General features: G+C 37.8%; 1 protein-coding gene across 1 annotated transcript in view; it reads left to right on the forward strand.

The window, feature by feature from the left end:
- Window positions 1-355: 355 nt before the first annotated feature.
- The window catches only part of LOC140157398 (dynein axonemal heavy chain 5-like), a 120,149-nt gene continuing 96,229 nt past the window's right edge, over window positions 356-24,275 (forward strand). Inside the window, exons 1-16 of the mRNA XM_072180580.1 lie at window positions 356-451; window positions 694-821; window positions 1,579-1,701; window positions 9,768-9,978; window positions 10,540-10,900; window positions 11,114-11,334; window positions 12,100-12,392; window positions 12,775-12,950; window positions 16,467-16,623; window positions 18,156-18,368; window positions 19,221-19,334; window positions 20,036-20,167; window positions 21,077-21,186; window positions 21,599-21,870; window positions 22,288-22,469; window positions 23,532-23,731. Of these exons, the coding sequence (XP_072036681.1) occupies window positions 370-451; window positions 694-821; window positions 1,579-1,701; window positions 9,768-9,978; window positions 10,540-10,900; window positions 11,114-11,334; window positions 12,100-12,392; window positions 12,775-12,950; window positions 16,467-16,623; window positions 18,156-18,368; window positions 19,221-19,334; window positions 20,036-20,167; window positions 21,077-21,186; window positions 21,599-21,870; window positions 22,288-22,469; window positions 23,532-23,731 (2,975 nt within the window). The 5' untranslated portion in view covers window positions 356-369. The remainder of the gene's footprint in view (window positions 452-693; window positions 822-1,578; window positions 1,702-9,767; window positions 9,979-10,539; window positions 10,901-11,113; window positions 11,335-12,099; window positions 12,393-12,774; window positions 12,951-16,466; window positions 16,624-18,155; window positions 18,369-19,220; window positions 19,335-20,035; window positions 20,168-21,076; window positions 21,187-21,598; window positions 21,871-22,287; window positions 22,470-23,531; window positions 23,732-24,275) is intronic.

The raw sequence follows: 24,275 nt of genomic DNA on the forward strand, positions 1-24,275 counted from the left end.
ACCAAGTGCATTCAGGTGAGTCAGACTCATATCAACAATGTGATGCAGGCATTACAGCCTGGACTGACTACATTAGCTTGGAATTCCATGAATATTGATGCATTCTTACACCAAGTGCATTCAGGTGAGTCAGACTCATATCAACAATGTGATGCAAGCATTACAGCCTGGACTGACTACATTAGCTTGGAATTCCATGAATATTGATGCATTCTTGCACCAAGTGCATTCAGGTGAGTCAGACTCATATCAACAATGTGATGCAAGCATTACAGCCTGGACTGACCACATTAGCTTGGAATTCCATGAATATTGATGCATTCTTGCACCAAGTGCATTCAGGTGAGTCAGACTCATATCAACAATGTGATGCAGGCATTACAGCATGGGCTGACCACATTAGCTTGGAATTCCATGAATATTGATGCATTCTTGCACCAAGTGCATTCAGGTGAGTTGATGTTACAAGAAATGCAGGGCAAATCCTGTACACTCTACAAATATTTGTAGAGAACTAAAATGGTGCCTGTCTACAACAAGTGATTAATTAGCTTTCTTTCATAATACTTCTAGAATTTTCAACTAAACTTTGCATTCTTGAGTAACAATTTTGACAAAAATAATGACAATTCGCTTTGATGCAGTCATTCCAATGTCTCCGTATTTCATTTTGTTTCGTTTATATTTTTGCAGCTAATGCAAAGTTGAAAACAACAGTGGATAATGTCAACAATGTGATAGACAACAAGATTGATGCCAAACTGAAGACAATTAGTGAACATTTCCTTTTTGACATCAACACTGCATTTGACAAGTCTTGGGTATGTATCAAATGGTGGAAAGTATTTGATCCAGCTAAATCAGTTGTTTGTCCCTAATATTGATTCGTATCTCATAGCTAGTAAAAGAGCGCCCTGTTAATGAGCGACATACACGGAACTTTGTGTTCCATTTAAGAGTATCGCTCTGCGCCGACCAATGCTTTTATGCGTATTCGGCCAATCAGATTATCAGTTCGTTGTTATGATTGTCAGATGATTGAACCGGCCAATCAGAACACAACTTCCGTGTTTACGCTGTGCACACTCTCAAAATGTAAATAAATGCTGTTAATACATATGCGCTATATAACAGCATGCGTGATTGGTCGATAGGCGGGCATAAACACGTTTATGCCTGGCTTTACGGTTGTAAACAAGCAGTGCTAGAACCGTTGGATGCTCGCGAGTAGGATATACTCGCGTATGCTTGCGAGCTATTTACACAAAGCGTGAGTGATGTACCGGTATGTGATGTTCACGGGCGTCCAAACAAGATGGACTGAGCAAGTAAATGTTTTCTCACAATTTGAAAAATGATGATATTTTTAGCTGTGGAGGAATAGCATGTAGAATGTTGCATATGTATAAACGGGGTTCATTCAGATATTTTCATGACTGAACATTGTTTAGTCATGAAAATATATGAATGAACCCCTAATTCTTCTCTGCCAGAGACTGTAGTGAATGATTGAAACCTTTTGCTCCTCAATTATGTTTCTGATATTGGTGAAATTGTTATTATTGTTTATCTGTGCAGCCACCTGATGAGTTTACAGGCATAATCTTGGACACAGTGAATGAGAGAAGTCAGTTACTCCATGACTATGTTGCTGATATAGAGGAGGCTGCTAATGATCTGATTACCATCCTTCTTGGCCAGGTAGGTCACTTTTATTTGAATGTTAAAATTAATTAACTTTGATTGGAAGGTCTAATCAGTTTCTATGAGAAGTTGAGAAAAGATAACCCAAAAGCATCTCATCAACAATAATAGAAACTGTTGTTTATACTTTATACATATATTTTCATTTACTGATTCACATAACATGTAAATATAGGTTACTGTTATTACAAACATGTAGAAAACGTTGAAATCCCAAATGGGTTTTGATTTTGATCTAGGTAAACTAAGGGTTCGGTCACCTACCTTTGCACAATTCGATGTCGTAGTGCATGTTAGAATATGACCGTTGCTAGGTCAACTGGCTCACACTTTGTTTGTTATGAACCACTGATCAAAATGATCACAACACAAAGCCTATGGCATATCAAAATTCGGAACAGGTGTATGAGCCAGGCTTGAACCAGTAACCAATGGTTACTAACGTGCACTACAACAGCGAATATTTTTTGTGGAACCTGAGAGCACCATCAGACACCAAATTGCATTCTGAATATGAGGAATGTCCTACTGATGTCATTTTTTTAATTTGCAATATACAAATTTTATGGAAGTTATTACAAATTGACATTTTTCACATTTAATGTCAGTCCTTGATATGTACTTAAATTAAAGTATTATGTATATGCATGAAGTTTCATAAAAGACCTAAAAGTAGGTCTTTTGGGACACTTAATGTATATCTTCAATACGAAGGTCAAAATTTTCCTATGATGGTCTGCTTTTCTTCCCAGCTATTATCATCACAGAGTAACAATGGTTGGCTCCTGTACAAAGGTGTAGAAAGAGTTGTTGAAAATGTAATAAATAATATTTACATAATGAAGTATATTTGGCCCAACAAGGAGATCATAGATATTCCTTCCTGTGCAGACCGAAAGTTTTTCTTTTTGGTACTTTTTAGGTGTTCTGAATAGTTTTGTAAGACAGTATAATTCTTCTTGTATGGATTCTAACAGCCACACAAGGGTCAAAAAATATTTCTGGTTCTGAAACCTCTTGAAAATGTCCCCTTGTTTACAGTATATTTCTCTTGCCAAGTGATCTAATTTTACCTTTTGTGTTCCAGACTCATAGACTTATATTTAATCAGAAAAGGACAAACCATCACATCATGGTAACCGTTATGTTCTAAACTTGCATGGATCTTACCTACACAATTACTAAATACTTATTCTGTCATAAAATATGTGTGTTGCATGGAGTGATTTACTGCATGCCAGAAGTAGATATTTTTGAATTTTGTAATTCTGTTATCAGAAAGCATGTTTGAAGATAATTTGCTTTAGCTAGGTGTGTCGCATACCAAATTATCTTTACATGGGATAAGCATGCTGGCTCTTTAAAATACTTACTTTAATCAAATGGCAAGAGTGAAGTGATGTTTTAAAGTTTCAGCAAGGTTGCAATGAAATTTTAATGTTAAATTCCATGTCTCTCCGCATCACTTTTCAATGACATAATCTTTTCTAACTATCTGTTTTCTTTTCCTATCATCATATCTCATTGAAGATAAACAGGCCATTAATACACAGACCCGCAGGTCCAAACCCAGCACCAGCAACAGTGGTGCAACAACTCAAAGGCATTCTTAAACAAAATGTAAATTACTACCATTACTACTACTGTTTCTTTTGTAATACATGTATGTGTACACAGTTAGGCTTCTGTCATAAAAGCAGTGCTTGGTAATAGAGTGATTTTATACAAATGATGTTCAGGTGTGCATTTTTTATGTTAGCAAGTACATAATTCCTTAATTATTTTTAGGTAACTTTGGTTTTGTAAGCAGTGATTTGTTGGTATGTTGATTCCAAAGTGCTATTAATTTACAGTCTGTTTTTTATATTTTGTGCATGCAATTATATTGATTTCAATTCAATTGTTACGCTAATGGGTTATTCCAGTTCCACACACCCCTATCAAATGGAATCACCCATTTAGGTAACCCCATTTGAATTCACACTCCCTGTGTCGAAGATTAATATCACATATTCCATAGGGGGTGTATGTATTTCAACTACAATAGCCCAATATATGTTGGATACACTTTAAATGGATATAAATATTATATACATTGCAGTCACATTACCTAACATTACATTGTTAACATACCAGTCCAAACACAGTACAAGTATTTTTGATTACTGGTTTAAAAATTCTTGGTGTTAAAACTTTGTTCGTAAGCTCGTCTACGCATATTGTTGAAAAATACATTTTTGTTTAATGAAAAATACAATTTATATATGGAGTTTCAGAATACAGTTTTGTGATCCCAAAGGTTGGCAGGTCTGTATCTAGGCCCTCTTACACCCCAACTATATGTACTTTTGAGTTCTTAACTTACTTATTGTGCATTATTTGTTTTTTGCCATCAACTTGATAAAGTGATATTTTTGCCATTTCATAATGGAAACAGTTTATTTCTCTTCCTTCCCTTTGCTTTTAAATCCATAGTATTTGAAGTTGTAACCTTTGGGCTCAATTTCCCTGCTCGTATATTTTGCCCCAGTTCTTTTTTGTTTTGGTGACTTCTATCATGTCTTCTAGATGTCTTAGATGTGAAATGATACTTTTTCTCTATAAGGCGACGAAAAAAAGAAACCCTGTTCTACAGGCGGACGGACCTTTCAGGTAGGATCGGTCAGTCGGCCTTTTCTTTTTCTTTTCTTTTTTTTTTTTTGAATCAAAAAATCTCTAAAATCTGTAAATAATTTGCAATTTGAGAAAATACAAAAAAAATTGTTCCTGAAATTTCAGAAATTTGGGTCGGCATTTATTTGTACAGGCAAATTTCTTTCCCAATTTGTTCAAAATCGGGGTCGGTCTGGCCAGTAGAACGGGGTTTTCTTTTTTCGTCGCCTAAGTGATTTGTTATATAGCCTATTTGTAAGAGAAGTATAATGTAAAATATAAATATCATCATAATTTCTTCAGTACACTCAGATAAGAGATGTTCATGTTAATTTGGTGGAAATGATCTTTTAAAACACAGGTTATGAGGCGACAAAAAAATCCTGATCGACTGACCCTTCTTGGCAAGTCCATCTGTTCATAGAACAGGATTGGTTTTTTTATCGCTTAAGATATGATCAGTGTAGTTTGATGCTCATGTCTCTTACTCTCATGAGTCATTTTTATAGTAGTGTATTATAGGCTATCAAAACCTAAGATATTGATTGCAAATTTTTGCTCATGTTAGATGGTTTCATATTAGACTCGGTACAGTAAGCCAGAAAATAGTAGTATAAGTACATTCAACCTAATTAGTGCCCTTCCCAACCAAATGTTTATGTGACAACTGTCTATTAAGTGGCCCTTTTTGATGTGCCTGAACACTAAACATGTATCTTTATCATCATATCATTGTTCTTAATCTGTATTTTTTTACTTTCACATTTGTCAAAGTCAACCAAACCACCTAAGGGTGCTATCAAATGGCAGGAACTTGTTTATGTAAATATTGACAATTCATTTTATTATTGACCCTGTTGTGACCTGGTTATGACCCCGGTTGTGACCCCAGTTGTGACCCAAATTGATATGATATTTACCCTAGTCACATCCCTTTCCCTTAAATTGATCTATTCCACACATCCCGGAGGCTTGATCTTTCATCCCCACAACCCCACAGGCTTTACGATGAGCCCATAGACTTACTATTTGTGCTCACACCTTAGACAAGTGAAAGTGGTTTCCCTCACTTCACCCACCCACGCACTCCCCACATGTATTCATCTCTGAACATGAATGCAGTTTAGGACTAAGCAAATGTGGATGTCTTAATCTGTACTCTGTCGACATAATCAAGGATGTTTCCCACCATTTTTGTGTGTATGTGTATAAATATGAAATTTTACATAGCAACTGCGGATGGTTTACTGCCTGTTTGATGGAGGATGTATATCGCAAATGCATTATTATGCACTTGTGGACGTTTGCAGACATTTAACTGAGGACAGTCGCCTCATTGTAGAGAGGTCTACGGTTTAAATGTGAAATATCATGTGCGTGTCCTTGTTTGGCGGTATTTTCCCACACACACACACCATTGTATTACACATATTTCTGTGTAAAACCAAACACTCACAATTTACCTTTAATGTTACCAGGTGCTACCTAGCTCACATTGAACCAAATATTGCTGTACCGCAAGTTGTTTGGCTTATTAAAGTAGAGACCTTGCGAAATGGAGTTAGAAACCACAAACTTTAACGTCTAGAGGATTATAGAGGATTATGTATTCAAAACCACTCTGCCATTAAAGCCGCTTAAGTTAAAGTTAACGCGAGAATCTATAGTGTGCCGTAAATTATGATAAAATACGTCATAATTTAGAACAATAGTTTGCCTATTTCCTCATAGCCTACATAATTACCACTTATGTATTATCCAGTTAATAGACCAATTATTGGAAATCTAATTTGGTTGGGTAAAAAACATGCTACATGTTGATGAAAATTATTGATTGAATTAGATCAAAATAATTTTTGTTCCAAACATCACACTTGATATATAGTTTTGTGTGTGCTCATGGCGTACACCAAATCAGTTTATGGAACCAAGTTTTTAGCTTGACTTCAACGCCAAGGGGATTAAGTTCCGTAAAATGGTCTGGTTTTACTTGAGCCAGCAGTGTACGATACCTCTGGAAGAGTAAAGCAGGTGCATAACATTTTTATATATAACATGTCATAGGTTGTGCCTGGTAAGAGAGGGGGTAGGGAGGAGGAGAGGGAGGGCATTGGAAGTGGACAGGGAGGTGCTTTGCTGGTAGCCAAGGGGGGAGGGGGCTCCCTCGTGGGACATCTTGTCTTCCTTCTTGGCCCTCCCCTTTTGGATGCTGGCCGCCGTGATATTTTATGCTTTTAGTCCTTTTTCTGCCATTTTAAGCCCATTTTTGTAACAACGTTTCCCTTTGAGAATCGGCCCATGCCCTCCTAACAGAAAAACCCTGATAAAATCACTGGGGAGGGGGAAACAGGAGTGCGAGTGGGTAATTATAGGAGGGTCAAGTTTGAGAGAGCGAGTACAGATAGAGGGGAGAAGGAGGGGGAAAATAAGGAGAATGTAGGGAAGGGGAAACAGGAGGGGAAGGGGGAGAGAGATTCTGAAGGAGGGAAAAGAAATAAAGAATATGTATTTCATTAGGCTTTGCGAAGTAAATTGGAATATGAAATTGACAAAGCTGACGAGCCTTTATTAAATAATAAATTATATATATAGGCCTATAACTATCGTAAGAATATTAATTGAAACGTATAGGGCCTAGCTAGTTTCAAAATAATATGATAAGGAGATTAACGCTGGGTCCCGACATAATCCATGTTATCGCGAGTTCATTCATGTTTACTCAAACGAAGCTCTTAAGGCCAGAGTAATGGAAGACACATTCGTCCATGACCGAATTTGAGATTTTTTGATATTTATCAACACTAAGATGTATTCTTTCACTTGAAACTGATAAAATACAACTTGCTAATATTTATTCGTATTTTTGCTTGATTTATTTCACTCTTTTCAACTCTAAAAAGTCACATGGCTCAAGACAGCTTAGTAAATTGGCGGAAATAATGAGTCAGAAATGCGCGAATCACGAAATATTGTGATTACAGCCACGATTCGCGTCAAGTGTGACGCGGCGCAACTCTGCATGCGTATGTCCAACGATTCAAGGCGCATTCGGTATGTTGTTAACGCCAGGAAATGTGGTGTAAACAAAACAAAAATTTGCAGTCAAAATACTACTTAAGATTTTTTAATTATTTTGAATTTTGGCGCACTGAAAGCAGAGATTATAGATTCATTGGTGCAAAAGATGCATATTTAGACCATGCACCAGATACAGCTTTTACAAGTGTGAAAGTCTTACCGTTTTAAAATTTAAGGACGTTTTGTGCATAATTTTGACATTTTTTACTAAAACGTCGATTTCTCAGAGTTCACTTTTGACAATATTATTGCGATTTTTGTGACAAGATAACTCGAAAAATATGCAAGCAAAGGGTAAACTTTTTGCACTATCCTTTAGAGTACATCAAAGTCTAGGGAAGGTTTTTTCATTTTTTCAAAATATTTGTTTTAAACAAAAATATACACCATTATATGCAATTTTTAGCTTAATAGAATGACAAAATGGCTTTTTTCACATGTTTTTTTCAATATTTCGAAAAAAAAAGAGACGAATTTCAAAAAAATAAAAAAACCTTCCCTAAGTTCATGTCTCTTCTTCATGAAAAGCTAACTGAATTTTTTTTTACTCGAACGGATTTTTTTCTAAGTTGTCACAAAAAATTGGGGTAAAAAGTGAATTTTTGTGATTTTTCAAAAACTTGAGATTTTTGAACAAATCTGACGTCACCATGGGATTCCTTGACTCATTTCCTTTCCAAAAATGTATAGTTTTATATACTTTGGACATACAATTCAGAAATAATGAAGCTCGAAAAGGTCCATGTTCTCTCCCATTACTCTGCCCTTAAGGTAGAGTCTTTTGTCTTGAAGTGGGACTAATAACCACTTGACTAAACAAAAGAGAGACATTTGGATGTAGTCGGTTACAAGCTCTTACACATGCCCTTCTTTTGAACGCACACATGATACACATGTCCCGAGTTTAGCGACAAGGCGCTGTTGTTGCAGTAACCAACCATACGTTCGCGTTGGAGTAAATTTGAGCAAGAAATCCAATCGATATTTCTGAAGTTGCCGTTCCAGTTAAAGTAACTTCATTCCGCAAGGTCTCTAATATGTACTTTTCACTGTTTTACTACCCAGTCAAATATGTTCACTATATCAACCAACCAATGATAACATTCTATGTTAACAGGTGATACTGTGCTTTACTTCAGAATTGATCTAATTTTTATAACTTTCTTGCCTCTGAGCAGTCCAAATTGGTGTTGTACCAAATTTACCCCTGCTGGCTGGTATCATGGATTGGTTTGTGAACCTTATAACTGTACAGATCATGTAATACTGTCGTTTCATGTTCCCTGTAAGCTAACCTCATTCAGTCTATTATCGTTCTTGAACATCCCAATTGTCTGTTGTATTGAAATATGTTTTGATAAGATTTTTAAGATAAACCCTGCTATCTACTGAAGATAAACCCTGCTATCTACTGAGATGAACCCTGCTATCTACTGAAGATAAACCCTGCTATCTACTGAAGATAACCCCGCTATCTACTGAAGATAAACCCGCTATCTACTGAGGATAAACCAGTGGTCTGCTATCTACTGAAGATAAACCCTGCTATCTACTGAAGATAAACCCGCTATCTACTGAAGATGAACCCTGCTATCTACTGAAGATAAACCCTGCTATCTACTGAAGATAAACCCTGCTATCTACTGAAGATAAACCCTGCTATCTACTGAAGATAAACCCTGCTATCTACTGAAGATAAACCCTTCCTCTGCAAAAAATTTTTTTTGACTCAAATTACCCTCTAAAATATTGTTTTTTTAAAATGTGGGTAGAGCAACACCCAAGCGATATGTCCTGGAAATGGGCTGTAAATTGTTGGCAATCTTGAAATAGAGCATGGTGAAATTCAGAAAACTCAAATCAACCCATAGAATGGGCTATTCCATTTAAAATCTACACTACCCATGTGGAAGAATTTGGAATTATCTTCCACAGAGGGAGTATGAATTTCAAATGGAATTATCACATTCGCAGCTCCATTTGAAACTCACCCTCCCTCAGGGGAAGATTCAGGTTGAATCTTTCTCAGAGGGTGTCTGAAATTCAAATGGAGCTGTTTAATGCACTCGTTCCATTTGAAATTCAAACTCCCCCTGTGGCAGATATTTCCAAAATCTCCCACAGGGGTAGTGTGGATTTTAAATGGAATAGCCCAAACAAGTTGCTTCTCAAAACAACCCATTAGATATATGTTGCTTTTGGACAATTGGTGCAATTATACATAGCATCATACCTGTAAAGTTTACAATGAAATTTGCAAACCAACCTTAAATATTTGTGAAACCAATTTACAATATAATTACTCAACCATGTGTTTCTTCTTTGTTTCACAGCCTAAAAGTCTTACCAAATCGCCAACTTTGTCTGCCGGTTCCAAGCGATCTGCCAAACAAGGAGGCCAAGGACGCTCCAGTGATAAGAACAATAGAACTGGAGGGCGCTGGTCCAAGTCTACCGAGGGCAATGAGAGACCAATAGATACGCCTGCCACTGAATTGTCTAGTGGTGACACTGGAGATGATATGCTGATTGGGGATCTGTTGTGTGAGTTGATTACAGTGAAAATTTCAAATTAATGAACATGGCGTGACAGATGCCCCCGGGGGTTCCATCCACTCAGATGCATATAAATACATACTATAATTAGCAAAATTTTGTTTATGTGTGTGTTCATCAAAAGGCCTTTCCTATTTGTATCTAAATATTATAAAACATACACAAGAAGAAAGCTTAGATTACTGGGAGTAACATAATCTATATTGGATTGAAATCGGTCAAGAATTGGCTTCAAAAACAGTGAAAATGTGGTCAACAAAGTTGCTATACAAATCCAACCACGCGTGTCCTCTGCATCCACACAATTCGCGTGGACCTTGGGCATACCGCTAGTACATTTAAAAATGAATTGGGCCACTGACTTCCTAAATATTTTTAGGAAGTCAGTAGCACAATAAATAATGGAAATCTAATTATCAGTGTCTATTTTAATATGATGTCTTTGGCAGGCTACTATTCAGAGCTGTCATACCAGGCAGTACTCAACTCCATGATCACACTAGCTGAATCTAATTATAAATGTCTATTTTAATTTGATGTCTTTGGCAGGCTACTATTCAGAGCTGTCATACCAGGCAGTTCTCAACTCCATCTGCCGCACCATGATCACTCTAGCTGAAGCAGCGGGTTGTGAACGAGTGATGGAGACCATTGCATCAGACATTGCAGGTCGCACTGATAGCCCAACTGAAACATACGATGAGATGACACCCAGAGATGGCCTGTACAGTGGATCACCTACTCCAAGGGAAGGCCAGAGTCGTGCTAGCACAGCATCACGGCGAAGTGGTCGCACAAGTAGTACAGGGTATAGCACTGCAACTAGCCAGAGTCGACCCATGTCGTCTTTGTCCTTTCTATCTAACATGTCCTGGTCTTCTGAAAGGACTCATGAGGTCACTTATTTAAGGTAAGATAACAGGCTCAAAATGCTTCTTGGTTTACATGTGCTATTTTGAACAGATTCTACTTAAAGTAGCCTCTCCCGTGTACTTTTTTAAATTAACAGATATTTTTCACTGTGTTATTTGTAAAGTATTTATTTTGAGCTATCATGCTAAAAATACTCCTGGCTCAAACTGGTAGCTCAAATATCGATAACGCTTTTAATTTTTGTTGGCAGGTTTGAAGTGTCTGTCCGATTTGCCATCCCAAACATCATCATCCAACCCACCTTGGATGCTGTGAAGACGTCCCTGGCTCGTATTGCTGAGGTCATCCTCAACGTGGCCGACAAGATATCCTATTGGGCAGGGGATAGCATTGGGGAGTCTTTCCTTACTGATATTGCTAGTGAGCCTGCTGTACAGAGTACTATGAGACAACTTGATGGTGTGGTAGATGGTAAGTTGTCATGTGGGATGGGTTTGGGTGTGGTTGAGGTCAGGGGATAGCATTGGGGAGTCTTTCCTCACTGATATTGCTAGTGAACCTGCTGTACAGAGTACTATGAGACAACTTGATGGTGTGGTTGATGGTAAGTTGTCATGTGGGATGGGTTTGGGTGTGGTTGAGGTCAGGGGATAGCATTGGGAAGTCTTTCCTCACTGATATTGCTAGTGAACCTGCTGTACAGAGTACTATGAGACAACTTGATGGTGTGGTAGATGGTAAGTTGTCATGTGGGATGAGTTTGTGTGGTTGAGATCAGGGAATAGCATTGGGGAGTCTTTCCTCACAGATGTATTTTTTCCTTAGCAATATAACTCTCAGACAAGCCTCAGATTAAATTGGTCCTGCCTCTTTTTGGAAAAGGTCAACAGAGAAATAATTATTTGAAACTTTTAAACTAATTCACACAAGCAAAATGAAAACTCACTCAGAAATTTTTGTGACTCATCCGAGTTCACTTCTTCAGCTGTTGTGACTGCTGGTTGATGTTAGCGGTACTGGAGTCGCATGATCGATCTTGTGATATCGATCTATGTGACTCCAGAAGCCTTCCGTAGGTCTTGGGAAGGTGGTGGCGGCCTCTGTCTTGGTTGAGGTCTGGGTTGTTGGTGGCTATGTAAATAGATTCCTTCACACCTCTCTGATACCAGAGAAAGAGAAAGTAGTTTTGCTTCCCATGCTGTTCAATGTGTTGATCTTAACCCTTCACACTTTCAGATCTACAACGCACCATCGACAAGCACCTATTCCACTTCAAATTCTACGACTTCCTGTGGAAAGATGACATGTACGCAGCATACTACGACTTCATTGATAATGATCCTGGTACGTTTGCCATTAAACGTGAAGTAGAACGACTTCTGCACATTGAGGAAAAGATTCAGTCTGTGCCACGAGTTCTACCTGTGGGCCCGATATGCTTGGAAACAAGACCGATAACAGACGCCCTCTATGGATTTGCTGTACAGTGGAAAACACAGTATGCGCAAGTACTTCATGAAGAAGCCAAGGTAATTTGCATATGTTCTTGGTGTTATGGTGGTTATTATGTCAGACTAGGGTAGGAATATCATAGTGTGCAGCCCGTGCTTTAGAAAGGGTACCCCTTTGAAATTCTGAAAATTGGAAAAAGATTGGGGTTTCAATTTTTCACTAAAAAGGGCAGCATTATGAAAAGGGCGAGTTTGAAATAATTTATAAAGGGTGAGGTCTGACAATTTCTACAAAAGGAACATCAAACCATGCGGGTGGGGACGAGAACTAAATTGTTTGTGCGGTGTAAATATCATTGCTAGTATGTCAACAGATTACCTTAAACTTTGTTGTGCAAATTCTTGATTCCATATTCCTAATAACAAATATATTTCATTACATTTTTTTACGTTTCTGCAGAGGAAATTAGACCAGGCCATCCTGTATCGTAACAGCATGAAGACACGGCTACAAGCAGAAGTGACATCATTAGACCAGCTAAATGGCACACTGAATCTACTCGAAGAAGTACGAGATATGGAGAATAAAGTTGATGCTATTTACTTGCCTATTGAAACCATGTATTCTGATCTTAGGTAAGTTGGTTGGTTGGTCAACACATTTCTTTTTTGCTTTGGATTAGGGGCTCTTAGTAGGTGGCCCACAGGCTATAAAGTAGATGCTATTTACTTAAAGATCTTAAAATTTCCCCATAGAAATTGTACAGTGACTCGAGTCATTTGACTCAAATTGACTCGAGCTATTGCTAGAAATGACTTAATTCAACCATGAAGTGACTCGACTCTTTACAACTCTCCCTGCGAGCAAACATAATTACGAACCCATGCTTTGGATGTTTATACTATGTTGATACAGGTTTATAAAGGTTATTCTATGTCTCCTAATTCTGGCTCTGTTTCCCCACCCCTCTCTGATTTCTCAAATCCCCCTGTCTCTCCCCCTCTCTGTTTCTCTGTCACTTCCCCCCCCCCTCTCACCTTCTTGTGTTTCTCTCTGCATAAGTCTCTCTCTCACATATGAAAGCACCAATGGTTCTCACTTTCAGTTTTATATTGAAACGGTATTGGTAAATCAAGCCAACACATAATATTATTTTTAGGTAATTCCCATTTCATTTTCCTATCCCCAAATCGCGTGTATCCCTTTAAATTGGATTTCTTGTAATTTTCAGTCAATCAATTATCTCTGTCAGCCAATTAGCGTCACGTATCCAATCAATTAACCGTTCAGCCAATTAGCGCGCCGTGACGTATCCAATCAATTATCTCCTCAGCCAACCAGCGCCACGCACGGCTGGGCGACCTCGTGTCATTCTCATCTTTTGCTGCAGGTGAATATATACAGCTTTTCTTTGTCGTATTTTTAATTTCATTATTTTTAGAGTATTAAAATTGTTTCGGAAGTAAATTGTTCCAAATTAAGTTAGGGGATCGGTATAGAACGCGTGGAGGTGGTTTTGAGATCGTGAAATCAATTTTTAAATGTGTTTTGGACGATTTTCTTCATACGTAAGTTGGGTGATTTGGCTATGTTGTTTCGCACGCATGTAAGCGGTGTGCATAGCGCTGCATCCAAATTTCTTGTCGCTCATGGTTTCAAATGCACCTCCAAATTCAGGATTTCTCATTTTAGTATTTTATAATCGTAGGTCCTAAACCAGACAGCATACCTTTGCCCTTACTATGGTGTGCATTTCAGCTTTCTAGGTAAAGTGGAAAGTGAGAAAGAGCTGAATTAGTTAGGTGTTGTGAATTATTTTATATTTGTAATTAAATATGGGTTCCATAATTGTGTGGGTGCTTACGTGCGAAGGTGATGGCTGGCCTTATCTTCGAGGTCAAAGGTGCGTGTACAGTACAGGTGCATTACTGGAGTGCATATACAATGTACATGTGCTAATTGCATCAATACGGGGGCTCCCCGTTTTATATTTTCGGATCTTAGATTTATTTAATTATTTTAGACGTGGCATGTTGTGCATAATTAAATAGGGATCATTATATTGTCGCGTTGTATTATTTTCGTTAGGAAAATAATACTCACACTCTCTTTCTCACATTTCACCAAATATTATGTGTTGCAATGTTGCCTGACCTTTGACATTATTCATGCTTATTATCTAATATACAGACATAGGCCTCAACCAAAAGTAGTCTTGTAACTTGAAATTACAATTTGTTTCAAATCATAGAGGCTTTAACATTTAGATTATAGTATTTATGTACAAGTCACACCCAAATGCTACTTCAAGATAATTAGGTTTTTATTAGGAGATTGTCATGTTCAGGGCCTATAATCTTATTTAGGCCTATGTGTTGTGTGAAAAGTATATTTAAATATGCATATATCTTTTTATGTGAATGTTTAGCGTTCACGGAAAGATGTGGTAAGTGATGGGTAGTATTTATTATTTATTTTATTATTGATTCCAACCGACATGTGTTATGGTCCCGTGCACGTGATGTTGTTTTTTCAGTGCATCAGGAGGACTTCTATGCCTAAGGAGGTATCGACTATATGGAGAAGTAGGGATTAACGCCGACCCTGCGAGAAGTTCGGGGTTAATCCTGAGTGGATTATCAACTAATATGGAGAAGTAGGGATTAACGCCGACCCTGCGAGAAGTTCGGGTTAATCCTGAGTGGATTATCATCTAATATGGAGAAGTAGGGATTAACGCCGACCCTGCGAGAAGTTCGGGGTTAATCCTGAGTGGATTATCAACTATATGGAGAAGTAGGGATTAACGCCGACCCTGCGAGAAGTTCGGGGTTAATCCTGAGTGGATTATCAACTTATATGGAGAAGTAGGGATTAACGCCGACCCTGCGAGAAGTTCGGGTTAATCCTGAGTGGATATCAACTAATATGGAGAAGTAGGGATTAACGCCGACCCTGCGAGAAGTTCGGGGTTAATCCTGAGTGGATTATCAACAAATATGGAGAAGTAGGGATTAACGCCGACCCTGCGAGAAGTTCGGGTTAATCCTGAGTGGATTATCAACTATATGGAGAAGTAGGGATTAACGCCGACCCTGCGAGAAGTTCGGGGTTAATCCTGAGTGGATTATCAACTACTATGGAGAAGTAGGGATTAACGCCCGACCCTGCGAGAAGTTCGGGTTAATCCTGAGTGGATTATCAACATGGAGAAGTAGGGATTAACGCCGACCCTGTGAGAAGTTCGGGTTAATCCTGAGTGGAGTATTAACTATATAGAGTAGTGTTCCTTAGAGTTACATCAACTAAGTCTGAGGAATACTGTGGTATTTGGGAGGAGGTTATTTTGGTGAGTTATATATTTTATAAACAAGAGAGGATTTTATTTGGTGAGTCATGTTTATTTTTATTATGTACGTATTAGTGCACATGCTGTTGGAATCATATTGTTTTATTATGTGTATATGAGATATTATGATGATACTTTACCAATACATGCTTGCATGTGTTCGTAAGTGTCATTACTATTAGAATGCGCTGAGCGGGGCTACTATGCCCAATTTTTCATTTAGTACCAAAATAACTTAAGACTTTTGTAGGCCTTTCATGTTAAATTGTATTAACACATTTTTTTCTATTCATTCTCATCTTTTGCTGCAGTGGGTGGTAGCTGTGTAGTACTGCAGAGGTAGTGTAGGAGTAGGAAGTTAAAGTATAGGTTATGGGTGTGACTAAGTCTTGTATGCTGTAGTCTGGAGTTATGCAAATAAAATATTGTGGAGGAATCGAGAGAATACTACGTGATGATTATTTAGATGTACTTCTGCTTGTGAAAAATATCGAAGGTGGGGTTCTGCCCCCACGACTTACCCTAGTCTCATGCAAAACTTTTCGTGTTCCTATTAAGGGACTGGTGTCATCCCGGCCACCTGACGTTCATATTCAAATTACAGCTAACCAGGTTTTCATTTAAATAACCACATTGAGACATTTCACGTGCTTTTCTCATCTCGGCAATCGGCCGTCCCGCCACAATATCAATGTGAAAGTAGTTCTTTGTGATGTTCATTTTCCCTAGTTGTAGCTTACAGACTTTTGTTTAATAAAAGATATCAAAGTTCTTGTTCAAACTTTGATCTTGTTAATCTCAGGAGCTACAAACTACGCCTTCCAAGAACAGAGGTGGAAGAAGTAGAAAAGCTGCGTGATAATTGGCAGGAGGTCGTTGACCTTGCAGAGATATGCCGTGTCAAATTGCTGAAGGAAAGAAGAGGCGCTTTTGAACAGGAATTAGATAAACAGGTCAAGGTATGTCAAAATAATTTATTTCATTTAAAATCCACACTCCCCCTGTAGAAGATTTTGGAAATACCTTCTGTGGGGGAGTATGGATTTTTAATGGAATGAACACATTAGACATCTCCCTCCTATGCACCCTCTGAGAGGATTCAACCTGAATCTTCCACAGATGGAGGGTGAGTTTCAAATAGAGTTGTTTAATGTGCTAATTCCATTTGAAATTCATACTCCCTGTGTAGAAGATATTTCAAAAATCTTCCACAGGGGGAGTGTGGATTTCAAATGAATGAGCCTTTCCATATTTTTTTGGTTTCCAGACTCATCAAATGTATTGTTTTGCTTGAATATCAGTTCAATAATAATAGTGGATTGTAAGACTCAATACACTGTGTATTGATATAGAATGGCATGCACGTAGTTGGGCGCAATGCTTACGCTAGTTGTGCGTGACTACCGCAAGCTTTTACGCGAGCGTGAGTTGAGACTTTATTGACATGCGTAGTAACAAAAGCCTAATAATTTCCGCCTTATATAAGCCGAACAAAGTTTAAAAGAGCAATTTGTTAGTGGATTTTGAAAATGTTGAAAGTGTTTATATTGACCGTCTATGCAGAAAGGGTTGGATCAAGGGTACTACTTCGTGAAATGAGTTATGATATCTGTACTTTAATTAGCAATGAGTTAGATCTTATACCGTATTTCGTCAAATAAACGCCCCCGGGGGCGTTACATTTTCCCAATGGGGGGGGGGTGTTTATTCAAGGTCAATTTTAGAACAATAATTCCTGTTAAAATCATTAGGTAAACTAAACCTCACGCTAAATTGACGAACTATGAACTCGAAACACGGACTTCTGGTTCACTTCCGGGTTTCCAATCCAGATTTTCGCCAATTATTGACGCTATTATCGACCATGTGGGCGACTTGGTAAGCTTACTACACAAGATAGCATGGAAATATCGGCATTTTTAAACATCTTGGTTGAAAAAAGTGGTGGGGCGTTTATTTGAGAGGGGCGACTATTTGACTAAATACGGTACTTTATTATTTTTGATAATGTGGTTATTTATTTATATTTATATTATAAGTAAGCTGAATTTCATGAACGTTCAAACTTGGGGCGCCTCCCTTGTAGTGGGGTAGGGTTGGGCAGATTCCACCAAACCACCTCTATGTTGTTGGGGTTTGGATATGAAAGGATAATTGGTCACCCAAATAATACCGCCATTATACTTTAATCCAAGTTAATGTTTTTTATTATGTAGTAACTTATAGTATTTAGTACTTTATTATTTTTGATAATGTGGCTATTTATTTATATTTATATTATAAGTAAGCTGAATTTCATGAACGTTCAAACTTGGGGCGCCTCCCTTGTAGTGGGGTAGGGTTGGGCAGATTCCACCAAACCACCTCTATGTTGTTGGGGTTTGGATATGAAAGGATAATTGGTCACCCAAATAATACCGCCATTATACTTTAATCCAAGTTAATGTCAATGTTAATTACAACCGATATTTCGCACACCATTTATCTACAGCTGTTTGTGGTAGAGGTGATTCAATTCCGTAACAGCTTTGACTCTCAAGGTCCAGCGGTACCAGGAGTGCAGCCAGCAGAGGCTGTGTCTAGACTGCATGAATTCCAGGAGATCTTCAAGCTTTATGACTCCAAGAGACGCACTCTGGATTCAGTATCAAGACTCTTTGGGATTGTGTGTAAGCCATTCCCAGAGTTGGACAAAACTGGTGAGGTAGGTCATCTTGCAATAAGTTGATACAATTTGAGGGTTGTATTGAGTTCAAAATTTGATCAGATGCTAAATCTCTTAGCTCAAATTGAGAGAATAACTGCTTTAAAAACCATTCCCATGATAGGGAAGGTGATTCTTTGTGGGTTTTCTGTATTATAATAGTTAACTTTGTCTTTCATATAAAATTTTTTTTTTTAAATCAAAGTACTTTTAGTGGGTTATCTATGTGATAATAGTTGACTTCCCAAACTAGTTAACTTCCAAAAAAATCTTTTGGGTGGACAAAGTTACCCTAACATTGGGATACTTTGGCCCACTATGCTATTATAAATGCTAGTTTAATGATGGGGTCTTGTAAAATAGCTCACAATAGGGTTTTCTTTCTATAGCCCTGGGGAAATAACACTACATTCAGCATTAAATTTAAAAACATATGCATATAGTCTATAATCATTTGCGGTAAACCTTTGACAAGCGCGTATTTTAAGCATATTTACTGTGTTGGACCCCCCTTGTCTCTGATTGGCTGCTGAGGCGATCTGCTGTGGCTGAGTGGAAATGTATGAATAAACTGCGCTGTACGCGTTGTTAGCTCCGAATTTGCAACATCACGGTAGTCACGCTCGTCAAAGGTTTACTGCAAAATACTATAAAACATAGCTGTAAAGGGTATGAATTCAAGCTGGCAGTGTCATTAGTTTGGAAATTCTTCTGCACAAAAATGAATAATTTCATTATTCACTGGTTAATAATGAACTCCCACTGGTTCCCACTGGTTAATAATGAACGGTCCCTTAGAATGAAATCTGGTTACATTTTTGATGATGTACAATATATGTTCTTTTCCTTCAGGAATTAGACTTATTGGGTCTCCTGTATGGACTGTTCCAAAAGTTTATTGCATTTGATGGCCAATTCCGAGACAGACTCTGGGCTGATGCTGACCTGCCTAAAGCTAACAAAGAGGTAAGCCCATCCAGAAATGAGAATTGAAGTTTGAAGAAAGACAGTCCAACCAACAACCTTATGCCCATTCTGTCTGTAGGGGTTTGTGTATGTATGTGTAAATGTGTTCATACCACTAAATGTGTTCATACCACTAAATTACGCCTATAGTGCCAACTTTGCATAAAAATTGTGCAAAATCGGTACAATATTAGTGATGAAAATCATGTTTACTAGGACGTGTGAATGTGATCTCTACAAATTTGAAAATTAAACGCAGTACTTTGCCAGTCAGTGTTGGGCAACATATGGTGGCACTTAATATTGCATGGTTCAGCCAAAGTGACACTTTAAGTAGTCCCTATGAGTAGGTGCTTTGCAATGAGCCACATCAAGCCACTTACAGATAAGTGAGTGCCAGCATTGGGTTACAGCCAGAAGACTGAGCCAGCTTTGGCTGCAATATGAAGTCCATAAGTGCCACACCATATTGAACCAGTTGTGGCCAACTTTGTCTAGTCCAGTGCTAGCACTCACTTTATCTGGCCCATCCCTGGTCCAGCACTGGGCCAGTATACTGGATATTATAATGCATGGCCTTTTTGTCTGGTCCAGAGCTGGTGGAGATTTGCTGTGTGGAATCACTTTGCACAGTATAATTTTTTGCCCCTTCTTTGCAAGTGTAACAAGTGATTATTAATTTTGAATATTTTCCTAATTAGGTTGAAACTTACTGGGATGAGTGTGAGAATCTACCAGACAAACTCAAGGACTGGGATGCTTACAACGATATGAAGAATTCTATCAAATTCTACCTGGATGTCTTCCCAATCCTACACAAGCTGGCTTCAAAGGTAATTAGTTTGGAGAAAATAATGTAAACATACAGTACTTAAGATTTATAACTATAGCTTATACTTAATCAGTTTGCCAACAGGAACAAAACTATGTTCTACTAATTACAGTTCAATCTCATATGTCCAGCCATGATGGGACCTGGGTCTGATAAGGCACCCAAAGGTTTGTTCTCAGAGAACACACATATTGCTATGTGAAACAAGATGTACTGCATAGTGCTAGTAGTATTTCTTTTTTTTAAATAGTATTTACTTACCTCTACATCTGCCCAACCACCATTGGATGGACACAGAAAATATATTAAATGAAAGTAGGAAGGTTCCAAGAAGCAATTTAAATCATTTATAGTCAAAATTCAAAAATTATCAACAATTTTTCATGTAGTTTGAGTCATTTTCTGGACTGTTTCGTGAATGCAGGAGTCAGTATGGATGGCCCGTCACCCAATTGAAGTAAGGTATTTCCTCAAAGTTGTCCATATTGGCAGGTTGTTTTGTTGTTTTGCCACACTGTATCTTGTTATAACCCAAAATATCTATTTTCAACTATAAAATGTCTATGTCTATATAAAAACTATTGGTAAATTTTGTTTTACAAGTTTAATAATTTACTCAATTGGACTTGCAAAACAAAATTTACCAATAGTATGGTACTGATGAACTTATTCAAGGAGTAAAAAATGTCAAGATTTGTAAATTATAGGCCTATATGATAGGTTATAAGGTTATAAAAAGACAAAGAAAAAATAAAAGAAAACAAACAAAGAACATCTAGCATCACATCACAATGCTTCTGAAGATAAATATGACATATGTCCTCCTTTGACGATCATTCATCAGAATAACTTACTAAATTCTATTATTATAGTACACAATCTTATTGTATCATATTTACTTTGATTTTAGGAAATCCGAAATCGTCACTGGTTGCAGGTGATGTCAGTCACAGGTAGCTCCTTCTTACTAGAAGCAAATGTCTTCAAATTGCTGCACATACTGGATATTGGCCTTATTAAGTAAGTAAATTTTTACCAGGGTTAGGAAATTTATCATTATAAAATATATTCTAGAAAACAGTTCCAAAATCTGACAATTCTTTTAAAATTAAAGCAAGCTGCTCAATTAAAATGCTGCAAAAATAAACTTTAAGTTTGAACTTAATGAAAAAGGCTAATACCACCACCACCACCACCAGGCTATGTTGGACCATTGTTGGACGTAGCCCTCTTCATGATTCTTCTATTGTTCTCTGTCTCTTGCATTTCTTGTCCATGTACTATGTAGGTCCCATGTAGGCAGTAATGTCATCACGCCACCTCCTCTTATGAGACAAATAAAAAATAGGTGTCAATTATTTGAGGATACCATAGTTACAGGTAGTAGTTATGAATATATAGAATTATTCTGGACTGTTTAATTATTATGCAGACACCAAGAAGAAATAGAAGAGATCTGTCGCTGTGCCAGCAAGGAACAGGAGCTTGAGGTCAAACTGAGGATCACAGAGGAAGAGTGGACAGAGCAGGTGCTGACCTTCCAGAAGTACAAAGATCGTGGACCTATCTATCTGGAGAAGGATAACTCTGAACACCTGTTAGAACAACTTGAGAATGCACAGAATCTACTGGCTAACATGCTCACATCAAGATATGTGGGTCCTCTGAGGGAGGAAGCTGCTGGATGGGCTGAGAAACTAAAAGGTATTGGGTCTATGATCCACAACATTTTTGAAATCTGTATTGGGAACATTGATTGTTTGCAACTTGCTACTTTGGGCCCAGTACCACCAGACTGCACCACTGGTCAAATAATTTCAGTTGGACTTGGACCACAATAACCCTTGGGAACATTAACATGTGTTATGTCAGCAGGTATGAATCCAAAGGTCATCTAGGGGTCATTTGAGGTCATTGTATGATCATTTTGTTTGACACTTGTAATAGAGAGATTCTTTGGTGAGGGGGTAATGAAGAGCATTTTGGAGCCTGGGGTTATTTCAGGGTCAGATGAGATTGTTGTTAAGTTAAAGTACATCACTCTGGTTGCAAAAATCTGTGGGGAAATATATTAAGTACTGCATAGTGTACTAATCTATTTCTTCTTTATATAAACAATAGGTGTCGGAGAGGTACTGGAGACCTGGCTAGAGGTTCAAGATCTCTGGCACTATCTTGAAGCTGTGTTCAGCGTGGGTAGGACGGCAAAGGATCTGCCTCAGGAAGCCAAGAGATTCAATCGCATAGATAAGAGCTGGACTAAGATCATGAAAAGAGCTTATGATACTCGCAATGTGTTGCAGGTCAGTGTCATGTAGAAAGATGATATTTTGGTGTTTAGGGACCGTTCACAAACACTTGTTGGGGGGTCTGATGCAAAAAAAAATCATCACAAAATTTTTCGCCCCCCTTTTCAGATCTCAAAAATTTCAGGGCCCCCCTTTTTGATATGAAAATTATGGGTCAACCCCATAGAAAAGCATATAAACTCAATTTTCCCGGGAAAATGTGTGGTCAATTTTTTCAGGTTCCCCTTAGGACTAGGAGGGTTAAAACTTTTAAGGGCCCCCATTTTGCATCAGGCCCCCCCTAACAAGTGTTTGTGAACGGTCCCTTATCTAAATTGTGCATAGATTAAAGGCATCCAGTGGCCTAACTAGACTTAAGGAGTGAGGGGGGAGCACACATTACAAGGGGGAAATGTAGCTCATTCATTAAACACATGTGTAAACTTCTTCATAAGAGAGGGGAACAGGTCCAAGCTGACTGGGCTTGAGCCTTCACCATAATATCACTGAAGTCTTATGATTAATTGACATTGATTTAAAAAGGGCCTTTTTTATATAATGATGAATAAAATCATTTATTTTTTTTTTTTATTTATTTATATTACAATTCGGTCAAAAGACCAGGCGAGAACCCAATAGTGCCTGATGTACTCAATTAAAGGGTTACACCAAACACAAAATAAAAAGGGACAGACATAAAATGGAGAAACTAAATGGATGAGAAAAAATAAATCAAGACAAAACAAATGAGGTGGAGAAGGAGATGGCTAGCACACCATACTTTGATCAGGTCGTAATCGGCAGGCCTTATAACACATAATATCAAAATATTTTATTTTGAGAATTGTCTTGTGACATCTCGCCAGAAAAATCACAAATTACTAATTCAAGTCCTATACATTGTCTACTTCCTTTAATACACAAAATATAGACTAGACAGGTCAACTAATAGCATTCTTAACATGGGTCTACTTTTCGGCGTAGTGGTAAAGCGTAACATTTCCCGCCTATTACGAACTGATTAAACTATAGGTTGAACATTCTGCTGTAACTTAATTTTTTTGTTTGACTACTTAGTGTACGTATGGAGGTGAGGTGCCAAAAGGTGTTGTTCTCAGACACATTTATGAAGAGTTGGAAATCTGCTTCAAATCACTTGTGGGTTACCTGGACAAGAAGCGCCAGGCTTTTCCAAGATTCTACTTTCTCTCTGATCCAGTTCTTCTAGCCATACTCAGCAGACCCAGTGATTTGGAATCGGTAAAACCACATCTAAGGTAAGCTTATGGCAGCAAGACATTTTATTTCTCTCTCTCATATTTTGAGGACATTGTGGTAATATTCACAAGTCTAAAGTGTCAAAGGATACCAACAGTTTTGAGAATTTAGAACAATCTTATTAAGTTAAGAGTAATGCCATGTCGGATTTTGTAGTGGTAATCCCGTAGGGCGTATACACAGTCATGTGTAGAAGGGCGATTTGTCTGCACACTGGTGATGCAACCACGTAAACGCACTGATTTTAATCTGCCCTGCAAAATCCAATATGGCAGTTACTTTCAACTTGAGATGTGACGCTATAGTTACGCATATGTGACCTGCTCTAACAAAACCAGGAACAAGTTGCATTTTTGACATTTCGTGATTTGAATATAAATGTAAGCACTGGACAATAAGCTTTAAAATGAATCCAAATTTATATGAATAGCATCAATACTTTTCAAGATTTGGATAATTTTGTAAATAAATACCATGATATTTTTGCCAAATTGTTATTCTGAGTAATGGGCCAATTAGTTACATGCCTTACACAGGATTTAA

This window comes from Amphiura filiformis, chromosome 7 (genome assembly GCF_039555335.1).
Source record: "Amphiura filiformis chromosome 7, Afil_fr2py, whole genome shotgun sequence".
Lineage (NCBI taxonomy): Eukaryota > Metazoa > Echinodermata > Ophiuroidea > Amphilepidida > Amphiuridae > Amphiura > Amphiura filiformis.